Genomic DNA, 24059 nt, shown 5'->3' with positions numbered 1-24059 from the left:
TTTACAAGACTGGAAAGTAAAAAAATACACACATAAAGATTTTTTTTTTCCTGATTAAAAACAGCACTTTTTCATAGTATCATCAGACTCTCTAATTTATAAGTTGCTGAAGATCTCTCTTTCTAATCTCTCTAGAACTTGTTTTTTTCTCTGTGAGAGAGGCTACAATGAAAGGCAACAGTTAGCAGCAGTTAGTATACAAGTACACACAGCACACACAATACACACATAACACACATGACACACACACAATACAGCCCAATGGGCCAAATTCTACCTTTGTCATCCATGAAAAGTTCCAAAGGGATCCAGGAGAGAACCCACCTCCAGAATGTTTTAATGTTACAACTAATTATTATAAAGGATTTCTGGAAGTTATTCATAATTAGTATCTGTCCAGGCATACAATTAACTTGTTTTCAATGTATTCAAGATGTATTTTCTATTATGTAGCAGAGGACATACTGATAACAGGTCCAATAGAGGGTCCAATGGAGTGAAGATTCCGTTTCTTTTTCAGCCTTTTTTCAAAAGTTTTTCTTTTTCTTTTCTTTTTTTTTCTTTTCTTTTCTTTTTTTTTTTTTTCCTTTTTCTTCTAAGCTTTCTTAATGTGGCTCAAGTGAAAAAAAGCAGCCCCCTTTCTTAGAGTGAAAGAAACGAGACAGAATTCAGAAGCTGTCTCTATTCCACTGCTGGTCTCACCACTCAAACTGTTGTCAAGTCTACCAACTAAATTGGTATTTGATGCTGTTTAGCCCCATTGCCTACAAACATCTGGTTGATGTTCCATTCACATAAATTCCAGCTAACTATTTGCAGATGAAGAAACATCTCTCCATCCAAGGAAAATTTTTCGAAAGCTCAGTAGAATCTACTGCCAACCACATTGTGTTTTTTCAGATTGTGGAAATCTTGCCTGTTTTATTTTAAAAGTTAACTATTATTTTTATAATAAGTAATGGCATTTTAATTATGCAGAGCATAACAACGAGCGTTCACACCCAAACACCCAGTTTAACTCTTCAGCCTCGAAAACCTGAGTCCAAATCTGCCAGCACACCTTAACACATGCTACAGGACAGGCACATGCTCTATCAGGTTCAGGTTTGTACGTGAATGGATCTCCATGCAAACTGCATGCATTCGTTCAAGTAGAAGAGCCAATATCCAACTAACATGCAAAAATTAATTTTCCAGATACACAAAGGCAGACATAAGACACAGCATGCTAAGTCTGGATGCGTAAATTTTAACCAAGTTTCAGTCACCAAGCGAATCTTCAACACAACAGTTTCACATTCTATTAGCAAATAAATATAATTCAGTAAAATATTTGAAGGTATTCCGAGGGTATCATCTTCAATGAAAAGGATGAGCTTTTTATTTTGTCTTTTTTCCCATTTATTCCAACATAATGATTAAATAATTGTTATAAACCAAAACAATTTAGCAATTACTCAAGATATTTAAAATTTAAATCCAAATTACACAAACCTGCATTTTGTAACACATGCTGATAACGGGACGCTAATATAGAAAGTTTCTCTTAATTAGTCTTTAACAAGCCATTATTTTTTAAACAGCATGGCTGTTTAAAGCCACTGCCAAGAAGTTCAGGTGTATTCCACATTCCAGTGTGCTACTGACGGGAAGCGGGGGGCAGAAAATGGGAGGTAACAGTCACTTACATAACAAAAAACCCTAACTGAAAGAAGTAAAATAGGTTTTGCCCAAATTTTCATTGCACTGCCTTTTCTTTCTTCTTTTTTTCTTTTTAAAACTGGAACATATTGGTATATTTTGCAGATTAAACTTTATTGTCTTTTTCAGCATATACTGGAAGTTGAAAGACCTGTTAAAATACAGCTGCTTAAAACGAAACTCTGATTCAGCCAAACTAGCACAAAGACCTCTACTACCATTAAAGAAAAACCCAGACATACATATCATACAAATTCGACGTATATTGTACAGCCATAGCAGAAAACCCTTTTAACATTCAATGTCCAGTTTAACAACCACTGCTATTCTTCAAAAACGTTTCCATTACTATTGATCACATTTGCAAAATTCATTAAAACTTGTCCCATTTAAGTCCGGCACTTACCACTACCTAGTCTTAGAAGCAGTACATCCTGGAGTCTCCTGTTCAAGTCTCTGAGCTCTTTCATTTCTGACACGAGTGCCCCATATTCCTTTAGCTTCTTTGCTTGCTGCACAAGCTGCCTCCGTGTTCTTTCAAGCTCCTGTTGAATGTGTCTCATTTCTTCTTGTTGCTGTTGGTAACTCCTCAGCAATTCTTCATACAGAATCCGAGGGACTACAGCATCGTCCATGTTGTTCATCCCTTCTGAAGCCTCCATGAAAGCCTCCTCAGGGCTGGAAGTATTACTGAGACTCATCCCATTTTGTTTTTCAAGGCGAGCAACAACTGCTTCGATGCTTTTGTGTGTACCTTCACTTTGTTTCCTTCCATCTTGCCTCTGAATGTTACAATAAAAATAATAATAATTAGAAGTATAGTAAGGTTTAATATAAATTAAAATTCTACAGATTTGTGGACTGTTAATATTCTTTTACTTATTAAAAAAATGCAAAAAAAAAAAAAAGTCTGCCTGCAAAAATGTTTTGCCTATCAAATTCTTATGAAGACACATGCTGTAGCTACCATGCAGGTGTAATTCAGCAAAATGCATATACAAGCTTCTGAAATACAGAGGTCTTTCTTTCAGATCTTTCTTTCTGCATTTGTGCAACAATTGCAAACTGACTGCGTAATAGGTCACTCCATTCCATATACAAAGCTAATTTATTAAAAAAGTAACACTGGATCTAGCGCTCTTTTCCATTCAAGTTCATGCTTAACATCTAGATTTCCTACAATAATGGTTTTTCTGGTAGATAAGAGAGACAATCAATTATGTTTGTCACCTGTGATGACATCAGAGATCAAAGGAGCACACCACACAAAGCTGCTGTTTGCATTGAGGGCTTGTCCTTCCCACACACGAGGAGACAAAGCCTTCTGACTTTTCCCCTGCTACATTAGCCCAACGGGTGAATATGTTAACACTATCAGAAAACAATGAAAGGGAATTGAAAACACTGAAGTTGGAGACAGAACGTATCATCTATCTCATTTCCCTGATCAACTGATTGTTTCACTATTACTTCTGCATTGCAGAGGCTTCATCTCCTTTGAACTCTTGGCAGAAATTCACCTTCAGTCTTCTAAATAAAATCCAAACTCTATAAATTAAAGCACACCTGTTTTGGGGGGCCCATACAGCAGTATTAAAATGTAACGGTACGTGTAAAAATCACTATGTTTTATTGGCCAAATATGGAAAAAGCATTTGAACTTCCAAGCAACTGCAAGGAAAGCAAATGTAGTTCATAGACTAGAGACAAGAAGCTGACACTACCAATTCCCATACCACAGTATCCATGAGTAATGTGGCAGAAAATGAGATTACTTCATGTTATGCCTGCTCCACGCATGCTCTAAAAAAAAAATCAAAATGCTGGCCCACCATAAAGAGATGTACTAGCATCATTCCTGCAGCTGCAAAACACATGAAGCCACAGAACATTATTTTATTCTGACGGTTGGCAGGCTTTTAAAGAAATTATCTGATATCAAAAAATAAATATGGTTACATAGTGGGCTTCTGCAATCTGGACCTAAAAAGGCAACTGGCAGTTATAATGTAGGGATGCTGCCTTGTCAGTTTGCCTTCTCAAGCACTGCTGTATTTGAGAAGTCTCAGAGCACCTCTTCCAATTCCAAACAAGCAAAGTGCATTAGGTCATAAGTGCCACTGAGAACAGCTGGTCACTTTTAAAGCATTCTGCACCCAAGTGAAAGAGCATCATTCCAAAAACCTCAAATGGTGATTAAGCCATGTGAGACCATATAAACAGGAAAGTGTTTGATTGTACATGAATCAGGTTTTTGAAAACCCATACCATATCCCCTCCACTCCTAATTTGAACCAATTACAATAAACACAATGTTTTAAGGAGATCAAAAGCAGCGCTGGAATTCTTAAGCTATGAAGTCTGTACATGCCCCAAGCACTTCCTCCCCCCCCCAAAAAAAAAACAAAAGAAAAAAAAGGAAAGTCTTCAGTACCTTACTGTGTCTAAGCTCCACATCTTCTTCCCCATAATCTGTAACCTCCCCAGCTTCTTCTACGTGATTGAAAGAGAGTTTGGGGATTTTAATTTTCTTCTGCATCACACTGTTCTCAAGGTCAGTTTTGTCCTCTAAAATGTATATTGAAAGTAAAATTTTGTTACATTAATCAGTGTTCTTACTTCCAAATGCTACATAACTTCAGTAAGACTCGTTTAAAAAAAAAAAAAAAGAAGAAAAAAATATCTCCCATGCTACATTCCCTTCAAATTAATGCATGGTGTAACTCAACTGATAGCCATTGACGATGCTAGAGTTTCAACAGGAGATCAATCTGGCCAAACCCAAGCTTAAGTATTGTAAAATGCCGAGCTAAGTTTATTGGAACCATCAGAAATGTCAACAAGTAGGTAGTACTATCACTAAATAAGAGTTAAAGATGCTGTAAATAAGGCAACTTCCTAAAAGCATCTGCATTACTTGAAGTTTACCAAAAGTATTTTCATATTCATTATCTGTTGCTGCAGTTCAGACTCTACTGAGGCTTTAAGTGAAAATAAACTTGGTTATTTATCCTGTACTGCACTTGTACCAGCAATCAGCAGCACAGATTTATTTGCTACCATGGCAGATTCTGCAGTTGTGCAAAGAGCAAGGCAGGAAAAGGAGATGCTGCAGGACATGTTGAAATCTTTGACTCTCAAAAAATTTAAGTAAAATATTTTCAAGTATGAAAGATTCTAAAATACCTCAAAATTAAGTATTGCCTGAAAATATGTTTGAAGCATGTTAATATTTTTGAAAAGATGCAAAGGGGGCAGGGAAGCAAGAGTAGTCACCCCAAATGTGTCTGTGACCTGTGAAATTCTTGCAGAGCAAACCAAGTCTAAAGAAATTTTCCAGCTTGGCTACCCATGCAGGACTTCGGCAAGGAGCGATGCCTTTAAAGTCTGAAGTGTTATATTTGTGCACTGAAAGTCTATGAATAAGAAAACATTTGGAGTCTTCTTATCCACCTGCAAACTGTATTTCAGAAAGTGTCCCATGAATATTTTTGAAGGTGCTAATGAGGATGACATTTCTTAGTGTTTAGTTGCATTGACTTCTGCTTTCTCACATTAGCATCTCTCCACAGGACCTTGAAATGGTTAGAGTTGACAACACAGAAAAGGGAAAAAAAGGTAAATCACTGTTTAATGAGGAGCGAGGCATTCATTAGAAATGAATTACACAGATGAATGCAATTCATTTTGTTACAGATAGAAATGGATCTCTTGTAGGCAAATGGTGATATTACAGCCCACGGCTATGTAAAAAGAAAAGGCACAGAAAAGGCAGAAGACGACATTAGACAACCTGAAATGAAATGCAGATGGTTGCAATAAATACTAAGACAGATGCAAAACGTAACAGATAAACAACAGAAAACAGCTAGGCTTATTTTAGATCATTCTCTGTTCCCCAGAGCACCATGGATGCTTATCCCAGTAAAACAAAAAGGCAATCCAACAGTTTCAGCGTTGGGAAAAAAAAAAACAACCACAAAAATACACAGAGAAAGAAACAGAAAAATAATAACAGCACACAAAAACCAACTCTACATTTCCATTTATCTGGAAAATATAGGTTCATCAGAAGAGTGACACAGCTCACTTCTGCTGTCAAAGAGCAGAGGATAAGACAGCCCTTACTGAAAAACAAACAAACCCAAACATACAAATTTGACTGAAGGATAGGTTAATGGGTACTGATATCTTCTTGGAAGATCAGAAATTGAAAAATAAATAAATCCAGATGGAAAGAAAAATATACATTTTTCTGTGACTATATGCTTTGGTGCACTGGAGTGTTTCACTAAAATATGTGCTCGCAATTCTTTCAAATGTATTGCAGAGCAAGCTTTCCTAGGTTGCTTTGCCAAACCATCTTCCACAGAACATGAAGAACAACATTCTACATCTCTTCTGCATTTAAAGAATGCAGAACTGTTTCTCTGGTCTGAAATAACCCTTGGCCTCTTTACAAGGTGGACATCATCCAATTGCTTCACATAGTTACCTAAAGTGCCTGCTGGCACTTACCTGAGGTGAGCCCTAGCCAGAACCCGAGGCAAACTGGAAACGGACACCATCAGTTCTGCCCATGGCCTGGGAAAAAAAGGGCTTGAAACACTCTGGAAAGGAGTCACAGAGGAATAAGTGCATGTGTAGGCTACAGTGAAGTCAGCAAATACTTTCTGACATACAAAACATTAAAATAAAAACAAGTTGGAAGAACAGAAATATTTTTCTTTTGGTTTTGGCTTTCTATTTTTTAAGTCAACTTGTAATGGTTAAGAACGCATTCGATGCTCTGAAGAACAGAAATGAAAGAAAATAACCAGTTTGGGGGTCAAGTAAAACAATGCACATTATCTCAATTCTTTACCCTCCATTCCCCTCTCAGTTTCTCAGTCTGCCTATGAAATCTGTATTTACATGACTTAACAGGTGGACTGAAGGTAAAAGTGTATTTATATACTTCCTTATGAATGCTTAGTTTATCAATTATTGGTGTCTAACTATCAGCACAAGTCTCTCCTGTATTTGGCAAATCTTTGCATTTGGTTTCTTGATATTACTGCTTATCCTGTAAACGAACCAGTGAGTTGAAGAATTACTTTTCCCCACAAAATTTGAAGAAACAACGGTAAAAATGAACCCGTGTAAATTAAAGCTCAGGATTTGTTTGTTCTTGTTTTTTTTTGAAGTACATTTCTAACTTCTGTTGTCTTCCACATTAGCTGCAGATAGAGCCAGAAAAAAAACAAAAAACAAACAAAAAAAACCCCTCTTAATTTTAGGATAACGTTAAGTACTGGCTCATGTCCTGTAAATATTAATGGAATTTGGGAAGGGGTGGGAGGGAAGTGAGAGTGGACCAGAGGGAAGTGTAGGAGAAACATGAATGTGCCTTTTGATCTGTTCTTCTTAGAAGTCCATTTCTGCTGTTGTGTAAGCCTACAAAAGGCAAGGACAAAAGAGCAATCCAGAAAATGTGAAACATGCACAAATCCTGAGCCAGAAGAAAACCAGGATATGAACCTGAACAGCTGGACAAGATGCAATTTGCTGACTGGAGCTGTAGAACACACTGAGAAAGGCAGCCCCAGAAATGCTGTCACTCAGAGCCTTTTGCAATGACGTGAATTGTTTGTCCAGACTTTGCCCCCAGTCATTTAAACCTTGACACAAGTTAAAGATTATACCTTCCCTTTGGTGGTCATAAACAGACTGTCACTAAGTTGTATCTACTGCTTTTCCTGTGTGTGAAATAAGTGATTTAGTGAAACTGACCACAGAGAACTAGCACTTAACATCGCTAATTAGGTACTTGTAATGAAATAAACAGCACAGAAGCACGATGCAAGCATGGACAGCACTGAAGCCCTCTGCCCTTTAAACAGACATTCCAGAAGACACGGAGCACGAAAAACTGCTTTTGTGCACAGTAGTCAGAGAAAATGGTATTTTGTGATTCAATACACAGAATGAAGAATTCTGGAATAACAGTACTCCAGGAAAAGGTCAGGCTTGGAGAGATCTCACCAGTCAACCTCATCAGGTATTGAAGTACAGGGCTCAAGAGCCAGTGCATGTGACAGCACTTCTCAGTCCGTATGGCCATCTCCCATTGTTCCTCAGCTAGCAAGAAGAAAGCAAACTGCTGGGAAATTTCACAGTGCCTGGGAAGACATTTGCCCTCAGCATTGCCAAAAGAAAAGAAAAGAAAAAAGCCAAAAAAACATGCCTGCATTAGAGAATCAGTATCAACTAGCGAAGGATAAACTGTTCCTGGAATGTCTCCTTCAGTCGGGGCCTTCGTTTCAGCATCAGAATGGGTGGATCGGAGCCAAAATGCAATAGCTTCGAGTCTACAGCAGCAGGGAACTGAGGCAGACAAAGTGAGTTTGACAGGGCAGGAAATGAGTTGGTTAAATTCAAGTAAAAATATGTTAGTGACCTAAAATTGAAAACTATATTCCGGGATGTAGAGAACTACGGAAAACTCAAAGTCTCTTTAAAACATTCCTTACTTTCTAAATTAATGGTACACACTGAAGAAACTAATCCCTTCAAAAAACAGTTCACATTCTGTTTGTAAGTTTGTTTGTCTTCTAACTTCTGGAGTCAAAGATGAAAAACTAGAGGAAGAGAGCTCTGCACCCTGAGTAGATGAAGGATGGAAGGTTTTGGATCAGCCCAAATAAGGGGATCAGTGATGCTATAAATCTTACAAAAATAAAATGAGAGAACCTTGAGCAAAATTCACCCTTTCCCTAAGCCTTCAAAAAAAATTCCATCCCTTGTGAAAAACGATATACTGACAGTTCAAAAAACTCAACATCACTCTTCCCATTTTTAGGCATATACCCAACACATATGGGCAGCACCTGCGAAGAATTCAACATAGCAGCATGGGGGGAACTGCCTCACTGCTGCCTGAGAGAACAGCATTGCCTCCATAGGTTCTGCACAGCTTTCAGTGCACACTTTAAACAAGACAGACTCTCAAGAACCAAAACAAAAAACCCACAAAGGTATACTTGGCGCTTCAAAACAAATACAAGCATGGAGCACCACAGAGCATGGATTCCTAAGTGGCACTTAAATACAAATAAACAATAATCAATATCGCTGTGACTGAAAATGAAAGCAGTGTGATAATACAACAGAAAAAACCAAGCTAGTTTATTTGAAAATGGAAAGAAATGAAAGAGCCATAAGTTTATTGCTAATGCAAGATGCTAAGGAAGTCAAGAGGAAAGATTTAAGAGGAAGATGTGATTTCAGAACGTATAGCAACTCTACAGGCTCAGAAGGTGATCAGGACATAGAGAAAGAAAAATTATTCTTGCACAAACCACCCCTGAGCTTAAGACCTCTACCAAAGTGGAAGAAACTCAAAACCACAATAATATACAACACAGTGGAATGGATAGTGTAGGAATGCAAAAGGTATGCGAGGAAGTGAGCCACTGAAGTTGAAGCAGCTAAAACGAAGGGAGCAGGCAGAGAAGGGATCAAACATTTCTGCGTAAGGATGTCAGAGAAGAAAGCTAGAAAGAAATTTCAAGAAGTGACAAAAGTAAGGAATAAAAAGGCAAAGCTGAGTATCCATCATCAAGGCTAATATCACCCTCAAAAATTTAAGAACTAAATACCCATGAAAAACATCCTGAGAAAAAGACAGCAACAGACAACTGAGCGACTAGGGAAATGTCTTCAAAAAGAAGAGTGCTCCAAACATCAGGGAAGAACATAACAAGCAGCAACACTGACAAACAAGGCCAAAAAGCACGTACAGGTGAAGACATGCTCTTGAGAAACCAGCCAAAAGGTTGCTAAACCTCATGAATTGCATTTGAATGGAGAGAATAGAAGCCAGACTGAAAATAACTCTAAATGAGACTGGGAAAAGGCTTGTTAGGTTTGGAGATATTGGGTAAGGAGGATGATGTACCAGAAACCTGAGTCAAGAAAGCTCACTGATGATGTATTTCTTAATTCAGAAGTTAATATGAAGCCTCTCCAACAGTAATTAACCAAAAGCAACACAGCCCAAAATAAATATAAATAATAATTTATATAAGCTTTAATTTGTTTATTTTTAAGCATATAAGTTATTATTCTTTCTATAAACAAAACCCTCCCGTTTAATTTCTTAGGAGGAGGATTAAAACAGCGTCTGTTGGCAGTAGAGAATGATGGAGCCATTAAATCAAGTAAAGACACGCAGATTGAGAAACATGAAATCAAGGTGGGTGATTTTTGGTTGTTCTTGTTTTGTTTTTTGTTTTTCCCCCCAAAATGGTGAAGATCCAATCTTGGATCCAATATTTACTTAAAAACAGACATTGAATAACTTGATCTCTCTGTCTATCTCAGTGCCTCCATCTGCCCCACTGAAGTGCTATGCAGATTTGTTAATGTTGTACAACACTCTGAGCACGTCAAACGTAGAATTACAGAACAGCCCAGGTTGGAAGGGACCTCAAGGAACACGAAGCTGCAACCCCTCACCACAGGCAGGGCCACCAACCTCCACATTTAATACTAGACCAGGCTCTCTGTGGCCTTGAGCACCTTCAGGGACGGGGCATCCACAGCCTCTCTGGGCAGCCTGCTCCAGCATAAAGGAATATAACTATTTTGGAACAGTTCTCATAATCCTTCTGGAATCAAAACCAATAATGTATTATTACCATTAAATGAAAAAATATATATTCTTGAAAACAAGCATAACATTAATATCCTTTAAGTCTTTACTCTGTACCTATATGCAAAACTCAATTATGGGAACTACTTTTCAAAAGCCTGGACGTGCTAAGTATTTCATAAAAATTTACTTATTACAAAACCTGTTTCTTTTTCAAAAAGTTCTAGAGTTCATCTCAAGACATCACCCTTGCAATGACAGCTAGAGTTTGTCAATTTGCCTGCTATAAGCAGTCAGCCTGAATCACACCAAAGAACTTCATTAGTACCAACCCTCGATAATGATTTCCTGATCACAAAGGCCAGAAAAAGCAGCAGCCTACAGGGAACTCTCCAGGAAACCTCCACAACCTCTCTGCCCGAGGAATGAGTTTGCTATGGAAATAGTGGGTAGATTCATGTATTTTTTGGTTTCCACACAAAAATTATGTGGTTCCATTGGTGCTATTTTTAAAGGATTTCCAGAAGCAACAACAACAACAACAAAAAAAAATACAAAAAAAAGCCCCAGCAACCCAGGAAATAGAGACTAGCACTAAGGCTAGCACTGGAAAAAATGTTTTACAGTCAAATTAAGAAAACAAAAACGATAAGTTACATTAATCTCCTTTTTCACTTCCCAGCAAAATTTAGCATATTTTAATTAGTAAGTGTTAGTTACCATAGTTACCATCCCCATACTACCTTTGAAGTCAATTTTATTAAAATCCTGAAATTCATATTTTTATTGTACCATAGCTGAGCTTCTGCAACATTTACAAGCATAACTTGTGTTATATGCTATAATGTGTGTATTAAGACCAAGAGAAATCACAATGCTGTAGGTGACACGTAAGGGCGTGCGTCATAAAAACAAACTAGTAAATTACTTCCGACTCTTCTGAAGCAAAAAGCAGAAGTGACTGAGGAATAAGCAGGTCAGCTGAGACCAAAAGATACTTCTTTCCACACTAAGATATATAGAAAGAGATAACTAGAGGGTAAAATCTTGCAGTAAAATTGCTTTTAAATCCCTTTTCATTAGCACTTTATGTTGCTGATGATACGTACCCATCACCACTATCGTAACAGTTACCGGATATGGTTTTAAAAGTTCTAAATTCCTTTTTGATGCTGCCACTTCAGCTTTGCAATGATGAGCCCTACCTCAAAGCTGAACAAACAGATACAATAAAGAAAAATGGCACCCTTGTACAAGCTCTTTAAATCTCAGACACACTCCTATAGTACAATATAGAGGAAAGGGGAAAAAGAAAAATAAATCCATCCTTCATCTTGAAATAGTTAAAAATGAACAGGAAATGGACTATGTTTTGAACAAGCTCGCTTCAGCACTGCTGGGCTCAGCTCTGCTCAGTGATCAGGTCACCCCAAGGCAAACCCCAGTGCTCAGGTAGGACGAAGTGGGCTGGCTGCTCAAAGGCAGCCATGCAAAGCGCAGCCCACAGGTCCTCCTGAGCTATCCCAGGAAAACAGACCAAAGTCTGTGACAAGCAATTGCTGGAAGGCTTCCTACAACTCCCTCATGGCACTACCTTACTTGGGGCAACACTGTGTCTGAGCATGGCACAGGCCACAGCATTGCCACACTCTGCTCTACCTAATCCAGCTCCCCAGGCTGTCTGAACAGTGAAAGGATTCAGAATGACTTTACCTATCATCACCTGCTGACCTACATGCTGCACAATCTTGGTATAACCTAAAATCCCAGCTTGTAAATTTTCACCTACTCCAGCACTCGACAATGTCTCTCCTCCATTAATTGTTCAAATCAGGGAGCTTCAACTTCTTAGGATGAATCCACCCTCAAACTTACTCAAAACTCAGCAACAAAATCATTTACTTGAAAACTGTTCCAGGAATGGAGACTTCACATCCTTCTGAAATGCAGCAAATCACCTCATCATGAGCTGTTCAGACTTTTAAAGACTTTAAAAAGAAAAAAAAAAAAAATAATAAAAAAACACAACCTACTTAAATAAAAAGTGGAGCATCACATTTTATGAAGGGACAAGGAAGAATATGGATGCACACAGGTATTAATGTGCCTGCTGTGGCAGGCAGGGAACTGCAGTCAGGATCTGATTGAGATGTGTTTGCTGTTATGGTGCAGGTGGGAAGTGCTAAGGGCAGCAGCTAGAGAGAGCAATTATTTACTGCAGTCAGGAAAGAATGCCTCCAATTAGAAGACAGTCACTATTAACTTGTCAACAGATGAAGCCTGCAGTAGTGAACTTTTTAAAAGTTCCTGTACATTGATTTGTTCCACCTTGCTTTGCAATGTGATGAGCATTAGAAGTGGCTCCAGCAGGGTCACATAAGGATCACAGTAAGGTGTACACATGCTTATGGACAAAACTGACAATGATTACATCGGACAGGAGCAAAAAAAGTTGCAAGTGGCACACCTGTTTCAACAAGAGGGACGAGAAAAACAGCTTTCGTGTTTAGATGAAAGGACACGAAAGAAATAAAAATGAAGGGTGTGAATGATCAGAAGGAAGGCTCAAGCTCCTTCTGAAAAGCTGTCAATTTATTTTATCCTCAGCGAGAAAGAGCAGCTAACATGCCACCTCAAGAAACTGCCTTACAGTACAGCTTCAGTCCACTGAGCTGTATTTTCCATTCAAGAGGTAAATAAAGTGATTCCTTTATTACTACGTAACATCAGTTGCCTGTTAACCAAATGCTGATCTTGTTATGGAACAGAACACTCATTTAAACATGCTTTCTATGGCTCAGCTGTCTACAACTGCCCTAGTCAGGGGTTAACCTGCTTTATTTCAGCCTTAGTCTTTGGCTAACTTTTGAAATAGTTTAAGGTTCCCCAACCACACACACAGAGGAACAACAGACATGTACTGCTGCTCAGAACAATCCCTGTGCTCTAATACCACTATGTACTGCTGTTGAAGTTGTCAGAAGACAGTATTTATCTCGTCATATCAAGTCTATCACAACTATGTGCTTTTCTGAGCATGCCCAACACTCTTCCCTTTTCAGCTCTCCTTGCCTCACAGCATCCATTTCTCACTGATGTACAGATTTCCAAATATCCAACCTCAACACAGGGATCAAAGAAATGCTCCTTGAGTCCTTCAAATCAGGACAGTTGTTTCACGAATGATTTACAACACAAATGCTCCAATAAATTTTGTACTGTGGGTATGAACATATATCTATCTCTAGGTAAACTAGAGTGTCAGGATGGTAAAAGTGTTTTTTTTTTTTTTTTTTTTTTTTTTTTTTTAAGACAGTAGAAGAGTTGTTTCAACTAGATCTTGTATCAGTATTCTTTCTCTACTCCTTCCTTTTCGATGTTGCTAGAGAGGAAAGCTAAGAGGTTTTTTCGTACTCTAACTCCCACTGCAACAACAGTGTTAGATCATGAAAATATATATAAGCAGGTATCATTTTGCTTACTTGAACAGCTTTGGAACATCACTGTGCAACCTGTTGAAACTCTACCAAGAAAATAACAGAGCATGTTGAAACTAACTGAAAATAAAAGGAAATTCCTCCTCCCACTTTTTTTTTTTTGTTTAAATTTAATGTGTACTACCACAGTGATCCTAAAAACTGTTCCTAATGGGGAATCCCCAAAACAAAGCAGTAAATCCTTAAAGTCACTGATGCACTAATTTGTGCGGACATGGGCTCCCCTCCAGAAATTCCAAATCATCTCAGTTTGTACATTTTAAAGATAAAAGCTATTTTCCCCATTTTATTTACTTTACTGCTAGCATAAATTGTAATGCTTCAGGATTAAAAGTTCCATGCAAGTATGTGACACACTACTGACTTTTAAACTCATCTTTTACATTACAAAAGCAGGTTGCATAACATCAGATTCATAACGCTTGCTATAAGTTGTCTTAATCTGTTTGCCACACAAACTTAATTGGTCACTAGAAACCAAAAGTATCTTCATGTAAGATGAACCTTTATCCCCAGTGTTTTAACCACTATAAAATAAACATCAACATTAAAAACTTGGTGAGAAAGTGAAAACTCTGAAAGTAACTAATCCTTTGGCTACAGCATGTTTAATTCAGTTATGGAATTTTTATATGGTAGAGGAAGGAAAGAAGAACCAGAATAAACACTCATATGAAAAATGTTGAAACATGTAACTCACACATACACATCATATGTATTGAGATGGAGCACACATGATAAAAATAGCTTTATGTTTCTTTGTGTTCCTGGCTTGGTAGGAAAAGTTCCTGTAAAAACTAAGATCTCTGGGGAGTAATTAATGCAGATCTCTAAAACAGATAACAAGTTTTGCCCTCTGGAGAAAAAATATATACTGCCTTGTTCTGGTTATAGAGAGATGAAGAAAACTCTCTAGTAGACTTCTCTTAGGAACAAACTCTGTCTGGGATGAGTGAGTTGACTAAAGTCAGAGCACTTTCTGCTGGAAAACTTAGTGGCAACCTTGCAGGCTCACCACATGAGCAAAACAGCATGACTGAGAACTCTGAAACGCTTGAGAAAGGGCACTTCCCCAGTAAGAAACAAAAAGGCAAACTCCATGTGGGTAACTTTTGAGAAGAGGCCAAGCAAACCCCAAGCAGTGACACTGCTGTCTTCCATGTACACAGCAGGCAACATGCAAATAATTCATGTATCAATTCTCCTGTGCTACAGACAAGTCACACAAAACACTGCATGTTGGCACGGGATGACAAAAACTTTGTAGAAAAATCCACTCCTCTGTCAGCCTCTGTTATTTCTGAACTCTGGGGATACTCCTGCAGATATTCACAGATCAGAAAAACTCTACAGGGAAATGATGTACAAGCTCTCCTGTTTCTTATTTGTTCCAAGCATCTGCTTATGGCCACTACTGTACACAGGCCACTGGTACAAGTCACTCTCTGACTCAGGGTCTAGATGGACCACCAGCTGACCTACTTTGTTGTTTCCAAAATTGTTGTTTCCAAAAATAAAATAAAAACTAGGAAAACACTAGTTTTACGTGCCTGTAGAATCAAGCTTCCCTGTTCGGGGCCTTTGCAGTACAGGAGAGCAGATTCGGCAGCCCAGGCCATATTTGGGGAAATGGCCACGGGCCGTATTTCTCCCCAGATGTGGAGCTCAGGATCGGAACCCTGCATCCTGTGGGCCACACAGTGACACTCGGCTTGTCCCATCCTATGGGACACCTCCACACCAGCCAGCAGCTCGCTTCAAACACCCTCAAACTTTCTTCCCATGCCAGCTGTGAGGAGGACAGAGCTTTTTGCGGTTGCAAAGAAACTACAGAAAGTCTGCGTGCTGCCAACAGGACACGACTTGGGGACCACACAGCAGCACCAGGGTTTAAATGGCCAAAGTATGGGATTGCATTTTAAACGTGCAGTTGAAGCAGTGTTTGTAGGCAGGGAGCCGTGTGTACAAGAAACGTGGAGCAACCACACTGAGCACCACCAAGCCCCACACAAAGCTCTGCTTCCCCCGCTGCTGCCTCCCAATTTGAGAAGTCGCTTAAACTAACAGAGCAGACAGAAACCAGCAACACAGCTCCAATGTGGCAACACGAGCTGCGAAGCTACAGAAATGACTCCATGCACTATAAATACGCTAGGCAGGGAAACCTTCCCTTATTTTTTTTTTTTTTTTTTTTTTTTTTTCCTCGGGGAGGGGGGGGGGTCTCCCAACCCGGCCCCGCTCCCCACCCTGCGGTCCCCCCGGCCCAGCCCTGAGGGTCACTTGTGAATCCCCCCCCCGTCTTCCCTCGCCCCCCCCCCTCCCCAGGGCTCCGTCCGCCGCCCGCCCCCTCCCTCAGCCGGCCCTGCCCGCGCCCACCTGCCAGCGCCAGGATCTGGGCCTTGTGGAGCAGCAGGCGCTCCCCCCACTCGCCGGTGCTCTCGTCGTCCTCCTCCGCCGCCTCTTCGGGGTTGCGGTACACCGTGTAGACCTTCTGGTTGTCGAAGTCGAGCTGGGACGTGGGGCTGAAGTCCTGCACGCAGGAGACGGGCAGCGCGTAGCAGACGTTGTCCTCCAGGAACCGCACAAAGGCGTACATGGTGCGGCGGCGGGCGGGGCGGCCGCGCCGGTCCCGCACTCCCCGCTCTGTTATTGTTCCTCAAAATCCGCCTCTGCGCTCGGCTGAGCTCGCCTGGCCGCGCCGCCAGCCGGGCAGCCCCAGCGCCGGGCAGACGCGAGCAATCCAGCGCGGAGCGACGCGAGCCGGGCTGAGGGGTGGGCGGGAGGGGGCCGCGCTGTCACCGAGGGCACAACGGGTGCGGCCCTGCCGCCTCGGGTTCGGGGCCGCGCCGGGCGGGGAGGCGCTGCCTCTCGGGATTCGACGCACCGAACTCTTTGCGGTGCAGGGCCCGTGCCGAAGCGGGGCTGTTCCTGCTCTGTAGGGGTACGCGGAGCACGCACGTAGGCCGGGGCAATACTTTGAGGAGTGGGGGAGAGGAGAGCAGGTGGGTCGCAGGCGGGTCGCAGGCAGGCGGCACCGCAGAACGGCACCTATTGGCTCAATACCAGCGCAGTCCGAACGTGCGTTGTTGTGTGAAGGTCTTGAGAGTGTGATGCTACTGCTGTGTGGGGTGCTGAGCCACCGATGGGGCACCCATGGTAACGTCCAGTGGCTGCTGTTGGAAGAACTCAGAGTCTCCTTGCCATCCCCCACGTGAAGATGTTCTATGCATGTGTGTGAAAACAAAGCTGAGAGACCGTGCCATTCATTACAGCACAAGTTCCCAAGCTGCTGGAGACATGTTTATACTCGGTGTGGATGTTTTGAGCTTTCTGTATGGAAAAAAAAAATAATTATAATGCACCTGCACCAGTTACTCTAACCCTGGTGTCCAGTGCTGAGGTCTGCTTTGCCCAGCTAGTTTGGGAGCAAACTGACATAGCGGGGGATTGTGTAAAGGCTAAACAACAACACAGTAAGTAACGAACAACAAGAAAGGGGCATTGCTGTTTTTCTGCCTGCAGAAAGCCAACACAAAATGAAACCAAAATACTTTATCTTTTCTGGTTTGCAGATCCATAAACGTTTGGAGTAATATCTCTACCCATTACACTGAGTTTAACCAAACCGAACTTGTTTTTCCTAGCTATCTTCTGTAGACTTCTTACAAATGGTACATGAGAGCAGACCATAACCCAGAAAAAAGTGAAGTTTTGACTGAACCATGGAACTGCTTGTCCAGAGATTGTGGAGTCTCCTGCATGCTCTGAGATAACACGTATGAGTGCAGCCCTGGGCTACCAGAAGTCATAGTCACAGAATAATAGAACATCCTGAGCTCAAAGGGATCCACAAGGTCTCTTCGCTCCTCAGCCATTTTGTGAAAGCAACAGAAACTGGGGAGTCTGTCTCTTAAGCCATGAAAACATGAGGAATGCATACAGGTATAGTTAAGCTGATACAAGTATTTCAGTAACAGGCTGTAAACTTCCCATACAATAATGGCAGCTTTATTATTTTAGCAATTACAGAGTTTTGCAAATACTTCAGCATAAGATTGGGGATTTAAACACCACTGCTTTATGTTAACAATAAAGTATTGCCAGACTGGTATGTAATTACAGGCAAATATAAGTGCTACAAAGTATGGATGACAAATGAATTCTAGAAGCGAGGCTGCAAGGGAAATGAAATTCCAACAAAGATTGTGCTGCTGATCAAACAATAGCAGCTGCTGTAGGGATCCTATCTCCTCCACCTCATGTTACGATGGAGGTAGAAGGAGCTGCAGAGAGACAGAACAGGCCAATGGCTAGAATTACTCCATGGACACTGTTAAAATTACATGAAGGACAATTTTATCCCACTAAGCTCAGTGGCCAGTGAGGGATTCGGTACCCGAATCTTATTGGTACTGTATTTCCTCTGCTGCTGAAATCTATTAGCACCACCTAAGACTGATGTCAAGGGAAAGGAAAACAACAATGGAGAAACTAGAAACAATAGGAGGAACTAAGAGAAGCTAAGGGTGCAGAAATTAGGGTAGACCTTGAAGAAGGAAATTTCTCATCAGCCTGGGTAATTTGCCCCAATGAAAGAAAACAAAAGGCATTTGTGTAAAGACAGCTAGCATCCCAGCGTGCTTTTTTGTTTTCTTTTTCACAAAATGGAACATTCTAAACTAGCATTCACAACATTTTACATTTGAAGGTTCTATTACAGCAAAGTCTGTAAAGATCTTTGTGTCAGTGGCAAAGAAAAAGGTCTCAAATCCTTTAGAAAAGCTGTTTTACAGTTCCCCACTGAAGGACATTTTTGGGAACAGATTAAGGGTCACGATGATAAATGTGTGTTTACACTTGGTCCCCAGCACGCACATTGAGCCAGAAGGCACTATAATGCTAGAGAATTAATAATGATCCCATACATTTCTCTTCTGCCTGCAAGGAACTGTGTTAATTTTTGGCTCTGAAATCTATAAATAATCTGCATCAGTTAGCTGTGAAGCAGAGGAAGAGATCGGTTTAAGCACAGAATACACAACAGCAGCACTCCTTTCTCCTTCACGCCTTCCCCGTTTCCAGCCAGTTGGTTGAGTGCTATCTAGCCGGAGAATATGGCCTCAAGTTTACAGATGTCAAGCTATTTTACGGGTAGGTGTTCTAAAATGCATTGTTAAGGGAATAACCGGATCCTCACCAGATTTAAATCCTGTAGCAATTTCAGCCTTTTAGAAACAATGCAACCCTGCTGAGAAGGAGATTGTCATATTTTCAAAATACAAATGAAGCTTCAGCTTTAAAAAGTAAAAGTGTCACTCCAAGAGTCAGGAAAACCACAAAGCACATCCCCAGCCCTTCTGGGACTTGCGAGCGGCTGTTTCCTGGAACACAACCTATATTTTTCTGCTGCTGTTTTTCTTGAAAAGTAAAAAAAGAGCATTAAAAAAAAAGCTGATGCCTGCTGTTTTGATGTGTTTTCACATAAAAATACAATATGAAAAGCTAATGGTACCAATAATAGTTATGCAGGTGCTAAATCTCTTCCACAGCAAAACATTAAAATTAGGCTCATCAGTCACATTACTTCCACCCTTTATACCAAAACCTCAAGGGACGCCATATTGACTTCAAATGCACTGGTGAAGAAATTCCAATCTTCTTTTACAGTCCAGGTGAAGGGGCTTCACTACTACCTGATTACTCAGTAATAATTATATGTTGGACTGCTATAAGAATCCCTATTTAGATATGTGGTTTAGAAAATTTTATTGTTTTCTTCTGAATTTCTTTTCCAAGCAATATGTTTCTTAAATAATTGCTTTAAAGTTCAAATGTACCCTGAGAGATGCATTCACAATTATTTAGATAATCTACTGCATTTTAACAATAGCATTTAAAGTCATAAACTTAAAGACTCTTAACAACAGTCAAGAACTGAAGACTATTCAAAAGCTTATGTATGTATATGTTTCAATCCACTCATAATCTGGTTAAATTTTGATCAAGAATATGCTCTAGCAGGTGGTCAGAAAATACCTCAAATTGATCTCTTCCACAATATCTAATCTTCTCTCATAATAAAGTGCAAGACGAAGTCATTTCCACTTGTAAATAAACAAATCTCCCTATGAACAAAGCCATATACAACATCTTGGTATTTTGAAGGGGAGAGGGTGGCTGGAAGAGGAGACTCTTCTGGTAGGCTGAGCAAGGCAGACATTCCCAAAGGTTGATCCCTCTTTAGCTTTTTCAATAATGTTTAACTCTCAAGACAACATTCTTCTTTCAGCATCACAATGACTACACAAAATTCAAATGGAACAAATAAGGTCCAGTTGTTATACAATCCTAGAAGACAGACAAGGATAATGCTTCTGTCTGGATATAATTTCCAAAGTGCTCCAATACCAAGAGGAAAGTACCAACATTACATAGATAAATTCTTAAGATTTAATCTTTTGAAATCTATGTCCTTAAACCATCCCCAGAAGAGAAGGAGAAGCACTGCAAGGCTATTTAGTCCCAATTCCTGAGAGTGGTCTAACCTTTCTTGAGGCTAAGGATGCTACTCAATCTTCTTTTGCATTAAACTCGCATGTCCTAACAGAATATTCTTTCAAAGAAATGAAACCTCAAAAACACTTTATGGCTCTGTTCACACAAGAGACATTTATTTCCCAGAGGTAGCTGATATATTCTGTAGCATGACAAAGTAATGTTTAAGCGAGTGATCACTGGAGGAGGTGCTTTCCTTGCTGTTATTGGCTGGCTGGAGAAAGGAAGGGCCAAAGAAAGTGCCAGACAGTCATTAAATGCTGAAAGTTCCCAATCCAAAGATCATCATTACAATTATAAAGCTGGAAAATAAATAATTACATTCTTTGGATTTTTTTTCTGCATTGAAAAGACAAAATTCCAGTGTCTGCTGCTGTGAATACTGATACTGCGGATACTGTAAGATACTTACCTTTCCCATTCTGGCATGCTATAGCATAGGTGTGAGACTGGCAACCCTTCGAAAATGGGTGCCAGACCGTATTTTCCTTTTCCAAATTACAGGTTGAATCTGCTCACAGAAAGTCCACAGGAATCAGGAGGTGCTGGCAGTTAGCATGATCTTGCCTTGGCATGGGGCAACGGCTCTCCTTGCTCTCACCCAATTATTTACTCAGAGAGAGCCAGAAACTGGGTCTTTCAAATCACTGTGACTTCCAGCTCCCACCCTGCTGCGCACCATTCAAAATCTTGACAAACACCATCCACTATATTCCAGCGGTATGCTGTTTTCCACACTATAAACTTGCCTGAGAGGAAAGCATGGAGGACAACATTTTCTTTGAGCTAACTCAGACATGGACTCACCTTTAAAATATGTCCTTTTGGTACCGCTGCCACCATTTTCTAGAACTGTGCTGAGCACATGCCTGCGGTTGCAGTCCTAATGAACTTGCTACCATCCACCGACAGTTTCAGCCCACATATTTGCACTCTATCTGGAGCTCTGAAAATTTGGTTTGAAATGTTCCTTTCCTTTATTTAAACCAGATTTTTTTTTTTTTCCTGGCTTTTCGTAGTTATTTTAGTAGTATGACTGTAGCTTTACATATATACATTTTGCACCGCTGTAGTAATGTCATTCCTTCCGTACCATATGTATCAAAGGGACTTTAATTTGGCAAGGTCTCAACTCTATGTAACCTTCTGGCTTCAGTGTAAATTACAGTTACTCCACGCTGCCTATGATTATATTATGTTTCAGACAGAGATTCTGAGTAAGACAGTAGTCATGACTCTTTTCATATTTCCATTTTGTTTGGGTTTTTTTTTGTTGTTGTTGTTCTTACATCTCTACAGCACTGTTCTATCTGTAATCAGCATTTATATCTCATACTGGCAGGGAAAACAATCCCGTAGCCTTTTTCTGTATAGGCCAATATTGCTTGAGAGATATACAAAAATAATATGAGATATGAGCAAAAGAAAAAAAAATCAGCTACTACCAACTGCATTTTTCCAAAATGGTACCTCCATGTATATACACAAAACTTCTACTTTCCTTCATAAGTCTGATTTCAGCAGGAGACAGGACAGATTCTAGAGATGAGTTCTGCTTTTGTCGTAAGGTTCTTGACAGTCATCATCATCAGGAATGGACTTGCATAAATGAGAACAAAGTCAATACTGCTTAAAGTTTTCATAATTCAGTGCTTTTAAATTCATACTCATCTTGCTATTTCTAATCCTTTTCAGGGCTAGCTACAGTTCAGTAGAAAGTGAGGTTTTAGAAAATATTTCCAGGAATTAATGCTCACATCTCACCATTTCAGAAGAGAAGATCAACTTTTCTACTTCTAATGAAAGTCACATTTGGAGATGGGCCAGCAGCTCCTTTGAAGAACCTCAGCTAATGTGAGCAGTAAAATCCCTGTTTTGGAAAGTGAATGAAGATAACAGAGCAGGAAAATCCCTGGAATATTTTAGAAAAAAAAAAAGCCTTCCTCAGTTTTGCTAATAACCAAATTTAAATTAATAGAACGTAATTTGTAATGTTTGGCAAACTGGATGTCAAAACTGCTAGAAACAGCATGTGCAAGTAGTCACTGCTATGCAGATCTCTCCTATATCTCCTCTTCTTCTAAGACCAGACATCACTATCATTTATTAGTTCAGAATGGAGTTGCACCTGCTCTGCACCAGTACATGAATTAAAACTAAACAAGACGACAAAAAAAATCAGCTCACAAACATTAACTAGAAGGGCTTACTGTCACCCAAGTAACAGAAATTCTTAACATGCTTTAACTGTAACAGACAGGAATTTCTCTAGTTCTTGAAGAAGGGCTTAACACCAATTACCTCACGTAACAAAGAAAATTGGCAATCATCTCTGCCCCACTTGCAAGGAAGTTGTTTCCCCCAAAGTAGAAAATGTTATAGGAATCCAAAAAAACAGGAGTTTGAATCCTCCAGGCACTTCATGCTTTGCCAATATTTTCCACAAAAGCATGAGCAACATCTACCGTACAATAATATTTAACATTCAGAAGAATCAGTCTTTTCTAAAGTGTGATCAGAAAGAGGCACCTTCATAGTCTGCCACTGTGTTTCTCATAAAGGAAGTTTTGTTTCGTGAAGAAATATCTTGTACTAAAATACTGTAGGAAAACTGTGGTTGTTTTTGTTTTCTAAACAAAGAGGAGAATTTTCAAGTTTGAGGTTTCCTTTGAGCACTCTTCTAACATGAATATGTTTAAAGATCTTCTATCAAGTTCGTGCGTGAAATGTCTTCCAGCCGTTAGTATATTTCTATGCAAATACAGCCATGAAAGCTAATAACTGGAATCTGCATTTTTTTCACATTTTCAGCATATTATACAACTTCTTATTCTTTCCTGTTTTGTAACTCACATTAGCCTCTTATCAATAAAACAAAACTCAGGTTATATTGCCTCCTGCTTAAATTTTCCACAAACATCAAAGCTGGACATTTGAATAAGCAATTTAATGTACACATTTTTATTCAGTTCAATATACTGATATTCTCCTGGTAGGAATAAGAATTCTGCAGAATGAATGCAGAGAAACACACCATTCAGAATATGAATTGGAATATTCTTGCGATGCTTTTCAGTGAGGATGGTGTGATATTAAGATTAGATCCTGCATATAATCAAATTTTGATGCTTGTACACACAGTCTGGTATTTCTTTTTCTTTATAAGATTTGTATGCAAAAGCACAGCAATCCAATATTTTGAACATACACTGTCTGCACATCCTACACAGTCCAAACTGATGAAAAAATAATGTCAATGAAAATAAGAAATGGTGGAGCAATGCAGTATACAGACTTTGGTAAATTCATCATATCTAGTTTTACTGTTCTGAGGCCATAAAATATTGCAAATCAGTCCTTCTAGAAGAGCTAAAGTACACAGGGCTTATGTCCACTCCTAAATTCAATTTTGGTATACAGATTGACTCTTTTGGAACTGTAAATATTTCCATAATCTTCTGAACTCTCCAATATGATACATACAGCATTCTTCCAAGTGGCCTATATCTTCTAAATTCACTCCCTTTTTATTTACCGGTACATGCAAGAGGTAATAAAATAGAAAAGATGAGAGGTGGAGAGACAACAAAGATTATATTACATGCAGAGGTGTTACTACTGAGAATAACCACAGTTTTTAGTGAACATAAATAGAAAGGAAACCTATTTTT

General features: G+C 39.7%; 1 protein-coding gene across 3 annotated transcripts in view; it reads right to left on the bottom strand.

Moving 5' to 3' along the window:
* LOC306946966 (BEN domain-containing protein 5-like) overlaps positions 1-24059 on the bottom strand; it is a gene marked incomplete at both ends in the record, with an annotated part of 850824 nt that overhangs the window by 328743 nt on the left and 498022 nt on the right. The window contains 3 exons of one of the 3 annotated variants that reach the window (XM_079536120.1): positions 2108-2483; positions 4136-4269; positions 16210-16429. The exons of 1 other annotated variant lie outside the window; for it this stretch is intronic. In XM_079536120.1, coding sequence (XP_079392246.1) covers positions 2108-2483; positions 4136-4269; positions 16210-16429 — 730 coding nt within the window. Of the gene's footprint in view, positions 1-2107; positions 2484-4135; positions 4270-16209; positions 16430-24059 lie in introns of those variants that run through there. One more of the 3 variants, XM_079536118.1, reaches the window with a different exon arrangement.

This window comes from Tetrao urogallus (assembly GCF_951394365.1).
Source record: "Tetrao urogallus genome assembly, chromosome: 5".
Taxonomy (NCBI): Eukaryota; Metazoa; Chordata; class Aves; order Galliformes; family Phasianidae; genus Tetrao; species Tetrao urogallus.
Note: the sequence above shows the minus strand (reverse complement) of the source record. Positions and strands in the feature narration are given on the sequence as shown.